Source organism: Hibiscus syriacus, unplaced genomic scaffold (assembly GCF_006381635.1).
Source record: "Hibiscus syriacus cultivar Baekdansim isolate YM2019G1 unplaced genomic scaffold, ASM638163v2 tig00110332_pilon, whole genome shotgun sequence".
In the NCBI taxonomy this organism is placed as follows: Eukaryota; Viridiplantae; Streptophyta; class Magnoliopsida; order Malvales; family Malvaceae; genus Hibiscus; species Hibiscus syriacus.
The window spans coordinates 4,415,524-4,425,000 of record NW_024062688.1 but is presented as its reverse complement, the minus strand read 5'-3'; the positions used below and the strand labels follow the sequence as shown (position 1 = coordinate 4,425,000).

Genomic DNA, 9,477 nt, shown 5'->3' with positions numbered 1-9,477 from the left:
TTGGGAGGAATGATCGGCTTGTGGCACATTTGACTTTCTATGTACAACTTAACGACGGTCTGATATGAGGAATTGAAATCGGGTTAGATTTTCAGTTGAGACGATAAAATTCGAGTCGGATTTTTCCAAATTTTAAAAGCATTGAATTAATATAAGATAGATGCTATTAACTCACAAAGAGTTGAGATCTAAAAATAGATTTTAGATTCTTGATTTATTGGAGAGAAAATCAAGTTATAAGGGTTGGACCCTATAGATTGTAACCGTCGTGAGCCCGGAAGTAAAATCCTTTTCAATGATCGATTTAAAATCGAGACAAAAGCTTTAGCCAAGGCTAATTTTTACAATTGAATTTTACTCTCTTAATTTACTTGCTTCATTTTAATATGTTTCAATCAATTGAACTTTCTACTTTATCTTTCTTGTTTCCTTTTCAATTCATCTTTCAATCTTTTTATTTTTCTTTTCACTACGTATCAATTCTCCAAAATCCCCCTTAAATTCTCTTCACAAGTCACGTCCCAAGTCAGGTCACAAGCAAGAAGATTATTAGACTCATAGTACTTTGGATCGACCCTTACTCTCACTATTCTACTCTTATTTTTGTTTCTTTCATTGAGATTAAAGCTATTTTATTTTGCCATCATAAAAATGCATGTCATCTAGTATATAATTTTTGAATGTTTCCTTTCATAATAAATCAACAACAGACTTTGTCGTTTGATAAGTCCATTAGTGCTAAACTTTGCTTTATTCTTCTACAATTCTTATTTATCAACAGAAAACTGAATCTAATTATATTGGATAAATTATAAATTTTATTTATTCAATTTTAATCTCATTCTTATTTTATTTATTAAATTTTAAAAACTTTTAATTTGATTAATTAACTTTTATATTTTAATCATTCCATCGTAAAATCACAAATAATATGATGTGTTTTTAAACTTCTTTTTTCTCATTTCATCCCTACAATTTCATTATCTACACCGGTTTCCCTTTGTTACTTTTCGTCCTCATCCCAAACCAAAAAATAGTCGAACATCCTCTCATCTCATGCATTTGTTTCAACCACTATTGCTGAACCAATCATCAAATCAGTCCCATAACCAGCACATGTAAAAATGAAGACAGCGACCTCTGATTCTTGCTGATAACACGCTTAAATTTTTTAACTGAATCGGTTCAAATAAAAAAAAAATAGAAAAAGAGAAATGAAGAAGCTTACCTTTGACTTTGGTGGATATCTGGCCCCCAAATCTTTCATCTGAAGACCCCTATTGTAGCGAGGAGCAATATATCTCTATTTAGTCTCCATCCATAGGTAGGCAATGAAGATCCCAGAACAAGAAATCAAAACGTTTAATGCTAGGTTCATGAAGTTTATTGTGTTTTTTATTAAACAAGCATCATATTCACATTAAGGAGGTAAAACGAGTTTGGAGAAAAAAATTTAGAACTCATATGTCGTCAGTAACAATAACCGATGATGGTCAAACCAACAGTTGACTTGATATTTTTTCATTTAATTTTTGTTATATAAATCTATATTTTATTATCATAACTTTTTATTTGCTTGTAATCGTTTATTCATCGTTGTTATCTGTAATAATAAATATATATATCGACACACGTACATGTACAGAATTGAAGAAGAAAGATGGCCACCTAAAACGTTGTTGTTTTCTAATAAAAAAATTTGAACGTTTTTTTTATAGTAATCACGACTAGATTTTGTCATTTGAAAAGTCCATTAATGCTGAACTTTGCTTTATTATTCTATAATTCGTATTCCATCATATTTATTAATATAAAATTGAATCTAATTTTTATTTATAAAATTTTAAAATAAAAAATATATGGTATCATACCATAACGTTAATATATATTGTTAATAATTTTGGATGTGATAAATGAAGTGGTCAAAGTCATGCGGCTCTGCCTTAAACTGCAAACATTCTATTACGTTGAATAGATTCAAAGGTGAGCATGCCCCCTGCCTCATGCTATTACAATTGAAATATAGTAGAGAGAAAATGTATGAGTTTGCTAGAGATTTGATTTAGTCCAAAATAATTAACTTTCGTCGCACGTTAAACCTTAAACTCAGCGATATGAATATTAAAACATTTTTTTAAAACTAAGGGTAAATTGCACAAATAGTCACTAATGTTTGAATAATTTTTATCTTCCCTATTGAAATTTTAAAAGTAATAAATTGGTCACTAATATTAACAAATCAATCATAAACGTTATCGATTTATAACAAATTATTCACTCACCGTTAACCACGGTAACAGAATATTGATGTGTCAAGTTAATTAACTTTTTTTTTGGCATCTTTAGACCATGATTGCTAAAAACTGAACCATTCTCTTTTATCTTCACTCTCTTTATGTTTCTCTCACTTCTCTCTCTTACATCACTCACCTCGTACGTACTCATCCTCTAGACCCGACACCCGGTCTCAATCTACTCCCCGCCTGTGTCTGGCACATGAAGAAACAATACTGGATCCCTCATGAGACTTGTTATCTATCAATTGTTTAACATTTCTTTCTTGAAGAATCTCTTTAGGCTTCTGTTTCAATTGCATCGGGTCAAGAAGGTTTGATTCATTATAACCTTTTTTTCCTATAGTTTCAGAACTCTTTTTAGTTTGGTTATTTGCTTATTTGACTGGTTGAGTTGGCATAGACATGAACTTATGAGTTAACAACGAGGTGGACTATGGTGATGAAGTTCATGCTTTTCCCTTGGCAGCGAGTAGAGAGCAAAACTGCCACCTGATAAGAATTCATGTAAATAACCTTGTGAATGGTTAGCCAAAGTTTTATAAGAGTAATATCGACTATGAATAGTAGTGAATCCATAAATATTTTTTAGGATGAATACATATATATTAATCACATAAAATTTTTATACGCGATGTGCAAAACTAAAATTTTAGTGTAGCACAACTATTAAAATATGTAATTATTTAAAAAAATTGAATTACGTGCCCACCCTGAATCCCTAATTGATCTGCACTAACAGTGAAGTTTAATAGTTCACCAAACCTTCTCCTTTATGATATGCTTCAGGCACAATCAACATATATTTAAGAAAGCTATCAGTGTAATGGTTAAAAAACATACTCAAATATTAATGATAATTTGTGTAGTTTACCAAAAAATAATTATATAAAACATGCTTAGAAAAGCAATAACTCAAACATAACATTCATATTAAATTTCATTATATATTATCATTATTCATTTTAATTGACCTCTTCAAGTGTAAACCCTCTAATAGGTATGCAAGTAGATAACATAATCTCAAAGAATAAACAATGTAATCCCGAAGCGTGAACAATATAATACACGGCCCCTATGACTAATCTATTATAACTAACAAAATCCACTTACTTATTAGGTCATGTTTACCAACATATTCATTAACCACATTATTTAGCATGTTTGTTTTGTTCATATAATCTTAAAGACAATCATTATCACAAACCATGACCATAATATTTCATTTAGTCCAGTAACATCATATCATATCAAATTCTCATAGTTTGTTATAAATCATATAACATGCTTTTCAACTACATATATCTCATACCCTTTTACATCTATAATTTTTATGGATCAACCTTTATCTAAAAGATCACAGACATATATATATAATCAGTATAAAAAAAGTTAATCACATTCTCAAATCAACACATAATAGCAAGTGTTCTTAAAAATGTACCCACCTTCAAATCAAGCTTGTAAAATCATATCAAAAGTGAATTTTTCCACTTTACTCGACTAGTTTGCTCTTTAGTTTTGGAAGAATTCTTTTATAAATCACTTCTGAAAGCTTCAATTCAATACGTGTATAGAACATGTTATTATAAATTCATGTCAAAATCTCTTGATACGTTAAAAAACATATGGAAGATGCTTCACTAACATAAAAATCTATTCTTCTTCTCAAACTTAAAACCTTAACTTATCTTTGATTTTATCATTTTCTTTCTTAATTTTCAATTTACTCCAAATGATGAAATGACCAACTTGAATAGCAAAAAAAAAAAAAAAAACCAATTTTTGATGCAAAAATCACCAAAGATCCAAACATTTACTAAGCCATGAATTCCCACGTTGGAGAAGATGAAGCGAAAAGAAAGTGATGAAATTTTTCATTTATTTATTTTTATTAATATAAGATTATTATAAGTGGTAGTATATGTTCTAGAGACTATCAATCATTCAACAATGAATGCCCAAATACTATGGATTACGAGACTTCTAGAAATAACAACTATCCCTTTAATTACGAAGGTAGTTTGGTTCATGCCATTCATTTTTATCTTTAAAATCTCATACAATCTAATATAATAATAAAATCTTTTACAATAATATTGTATTTCATACCTACTATTATCTTTCCTTTATAATTAAATTATTATATTAGCACGAATCAAGTAACCTCATTGGTAAAAAAATATTCTTTTAGGACTCGTGTTAGAGCAGCATGAATGCCGGAGATGTGAGCGTTTAATGTCAAAAGATTGAGAGTTATCTTTGAACATATATTGCGTTGTACCTACCCAGATTAATAAAAAAACATTATTCTATTACCTATTTATTTAAGAACCGTTATTCTCACAAAATTCTAAAATTTGAGATTTAATCACTATGATCCTAAAACTCTCTTATTCACAAAATCACCCGAAAATTTTTAAATCGTCTTGAATCATAACTAAATGTCATATTTGTGCCAAGCTTTTCATTTATTTACATTTTGACTTCAATTTGACAAAACAAACAGATTTAGCCCAAATTACAATCCTTTTTTGACAATTTTTGAAAATATGGAAAGTTGTTACCATTTCCTATTCTTCTTGAAATAAAAATACAAAAGTTAAGGTATGTAATTTAATGTCATTCATAGTACCATATCAAATCATATCAATTAATATATCATTTTATTTTATTAGTCTGAGTGGTTACAAGATAAATATATATTCAAAAGATTATCAATCATCTAACAATGAACACTAAAATACACTTGTATATGTTTTTTTCGAACTCGAAACTTTAAAAATGACACTCATCCCTTTAATCATTAAAGTCACTTAATTCGTACGAATAAATATATCTTATATATCAACATACAAAATGTTCTTATTTAACTTTGATATAAGTCACACGGTTCTTATCATGAGAAAATCACTACCAGTCATCACAAATAAATAAATCTTACAACTTGAAGTCTTTTTTTAATTTTATTTTTTTTAATTTAAATTATTTAGTTATGCTTAAACTAAGAAAAACAGTAGGCCATTCGATGGTGACCGGGGCCACAAGACGGGCACCTAACGAGACCGTTTACGTTACACTCGTTACAAGTTCGAAACCCAGATTTCTCACAATAGATCTTATGGCTACCATTACACTCACGACAAAGAACGAATCTCAGCCCTCCACATATATCACAGACACTGGACCCTACAATAATAGGTGACCGACCAATCAGCTTCTTCAGTTCCCCACACTCATGTAACCGCTTGATTTCCTCGCCCCCACCGATGTATTTCCCGCCGATAAAAACCAACGGTAACGCAGACCTCTTCATCTCGTTCCGGTCGACGATCCTCTGCAACTCGACGACGGAATCCGAGTCCAATGACAAATCTCGCCCGTCGATCGGCACGCCGTATCCGTGCAGGATCGATGTGACGGTCTTGCAGTCCTCGAACGTCTTGCGGACCACGCGGAGGCTGGTGAAGTAAAGCACGACACGCTCATCGGAGTGGTGGCCGTTTTCCGCCTTCTTCGCCGATAAGGAGCGGAGGAGGGAGGTGGAGAGCTTGAAGCGGTGGAAAACGGAGGGGTAGGAGCGGAAGGGCTCGTCTTCTTTGAGGACGGAGTTGATGTCCTTGAATGAAGTGGAGGAGAAATGTGGAGATTTTGGTTTGGAGTTTCCACTGTTTGTCTTTGGTGATTTCAGCCATTTGGGGAACATTCTGGGAAGGAATGGAAGAAGAAGAAAAGGAAGGGGGAGGATTTGAGGGATTAAGATGGAAATTAAAGAGTATAAATATAAGTTAATTTTGGATTTAATTGCTATTAAGGCAATGACAGATTTGGTTGAGGTAAGGCAGAGATTAAGGGATTTATGATTGATGCCTCTTTTGAAATATATTAGAATTTGATGCAAAATTAATATAAATGATCCTTTATAGCTAATTATTTATAATATTGTAAAAATCTAATAGGTGGTATAATAGGCTAGATTATTAATTATTAATTATTAATTTATTCAATTAAATTATTAACTTAATAATGATTAAATAATTTAAATTTAAAAATTCTAAAAATTTGGTTTAACATATTGAATTGTTGTTTTTAAATTTTCAATTACTTTTACCGGGTAAACTATATAAATGGTCATTGAACGTTTAGGCTACTTGCATTTTGGTCACCCAACTTTTAAAACTTGCAATACAATCACTGAACTTTTAGTTCTTTTCAATAAGGTCATTGATGTTACATTCCGTTAATTTTATTTGACGTGTCATGTTGTTGTTATTTTCAGCTTAATAAAATAATCTTTTTAATCCATTTCAGTTTAATAAAAAAATGTCATCACTCAAAATTGATTGAAAACCCTAAAAATCAAATTTTCCTCTCTTATTCTCTTTGTTTGATCAATGAAGCTGGCAATGGAGAAACCAAGTACAATTCCGACATGTTTTTTTGTGGAATGTCAACTACCTTACACACAACTTAGATGAATAATAATATTAGAATAAGGTTCTTTGGGTACGTTAACCATGGGTGTGTATTTAGAAGAAATTGTATTTTTTATTTGGTATAATCCCCCATTGAGTTCAGGTGCACGTATTGTTATTGTTGGTTTGCTAAGAAAGATGGGAGCCATGGAGAGGGGAAGAAGGTTTGAGCTAGTGATTTGGGTGGTTTGTTTGGGGGTTTTGTTGTATCTGGTTATGTCGGGTTAAGAACGAGGTAATTTAGGATTTATGGATTCTATTTTTTTTCTTATGTTTGTTGTTTCAAGTCCTTCTCTCCCTCATTTTCATCCACCAACAGTCGATAATCTAGAAAAAAAGTTCAAACTAGAAAAGTTAAATTAAACTTAATTTATCCAAGTCATTTGATCGATGAAAGAATTTTAAACCCTTTTAACTTTTCCTAAATTTTATACGACGTCGTTTGGGAATATTTTTTTTTATAATTTTTATTAAGCTGAAAAATAGAAGTAACATACCTCATCAGAGACCTTATTGAAAACGTAGTAAAAGTTCAGTGAATGTATTGCAAGCCCCTACAAGTTTGGTGACCAAAATGCAAGTTCCTAAAAGTTTGATGACCATTTATGTAACTTACCCATTTTCACCCGTTCAGGCCATTTATGATTTATCCTCGTTCTTAATTTAACTGCATCATCATTGATTCTCATCTCAACCAATCCGTTTAATCTTCTAACAATCATGAAAACTTATCTAAATGTAAGCTACGTAACTATTTTAAGTTAAATTACGATTCTGATTCTTTTATAAATTTATTATATCTAAATTTAAGATTTATTTCTATATTTTAAATTGGCATGATTTAATATTTTACTTCATCACAAGTTAGTACAAATATATATAGATAACTATGAGGTATAACATTATATATCTAACTATTATCATAAATATATTTAACAACTAGATAAAGATAACTATAACTATAACGTTAAAGGTATTTCTCATAAAATATTTATCTATAATCTACTAACACCCCCCTTGAGCAGTCATGTTTAAGGATGTCAATCGGGTAGGGTGAATATGAGGATAATGTTCCCACGCCTATTCATGTTAATAATTTTAATTTTCATTCATATACAAAATTTAAAATTATTTTTATCTTGAGATATGGTGTAAATATAAAATATAAAATTATTCTTATCTCATAATTTATAAAATTATAATTATTATCGTTTCATCATTTATATGAATTCGTTACCCCTTTAATTTATTTTTATTATATATATGTATGAGTAACCCATCTAATTTTCATTATATTTGTTCCACTAACTCATCTAATCCCTAATATGTTTTTCTTAGTAACCCATTTCATATAATATATTAAAAACTATAAATATCGATCCATATTAATCAGAATGAAACCTTAAAACTGAAGAATATATATATTGACTCTTGTGACATATTTGATCTTATTTTATTTGTTACTATATACAAAAAATAAGTCGTCGTGATTATTTCATTGATAAATCAAAACATAAAAATTTTAGAAATAAAGTATTTACATAATTTCTAAATACAAACAATAATGTGAGACAAATAAAAATAATCCGTGTACAATATCGTAAGTTTTATAAAATTATATCATTAAATAAATCGAATTAAACTCCGATAAAACATGTATATTACGCTAGTTTTAATAAAAAAACACTATACTAATTAAAATTAAGATAAATTAAATCAGATGTCATTAAACTTTAAGTGGTATACGTTTTATACTACTGAACTTTTAATTTTTCAAATTATAGCACTCGATTTTTATTTTAATTATGCCAATGTACATTTAAATTTTAAGATCACAATGATGTCGATTGATCTTCTTGTCACTATGATGACATAAATTTTTTTACATGATTATTGATGCCCTAAACTGTGATAATTTTATCTAAACATCACCGAAAAATACTGATTTGATATCCTTTCCCAAATATTTACCAGAGTAACACCCTTTCTGACAATATAAGGGGAGGCCCATTTCACGAAACCTATTTTATTCTCTAGATTCTAGAATAAAAACTTGCAAGGAAAAGTTAGAAAAGGCAATTAATTATGTAATAGATATGCTCCGATGGTATAACATGATGGTTGAAAATGTGAATGATTCTGCCCTTGCAATAACAAGAGAGAACAGCTTCAGTAGGATAAAGTAAGAGAACAATTTAAAGGTAATTCAAGAATACTCATTGACATATAAAGACTGCACAACCAAAATTTCATACAAATATTACCTTCTTTAGCCTTGATAGCTTCGTCCAGGATTGCACGACATCTTTAAGCAAGGGCACTCCCATTCTATAATTTAATGATTTACCGTAACCCTTTACTATGAACATTTGAAGATCATCCATCCACTCCAGCAAGGCAACCTAAACATTTAGACAGCTTTTGAAGGTATAAAGCATGGGAGATAACAAGACTAACTGAATGTACTGTTCAATTAGCATGAGAAATAGCAGGATGAATGAAACGCTTCCATCAAAGTAAGGATCATGTTTCACTTTCCCAGAATATTTAAGTAACAAAGACAGTAATCTAAACAAACATGGTGTTTATCTTAATACTGCAAGCTTGATCAGTTCTATCCAACAAGGATGCTTCCTACCATATTGAAAATCAAAGACCATAAAATACAACAAAAATTTCAATTGATCAAATATTAGAGCTTCCAGATT

General features: G+C 30.0%; 1 protein-coding gene across 1 annotated transcript; it reads right to left on the bottom strand.

The window, feature by feature from the left end:
• Window positions 1–5,298: 5,298 nt before the first annotated feature.
• On the bottom strand, window positions 5,299–6,035 carry LOC120119304 (uncharacterized protein At3g28850-like). The gene has a single exon (XM_039139125.1). The coding sequence runs from the start codon at window positions 5,998–6,000 to the stop codon at window positions 5,299–5,301; it is 702 nt and encodes a 233-aa protein (XP_038995056.1). The 5' UTR covers window positions 6,001–6,035.
• Window positions 6,036–9,477: the final 3,442 nt, after the last annotated feature.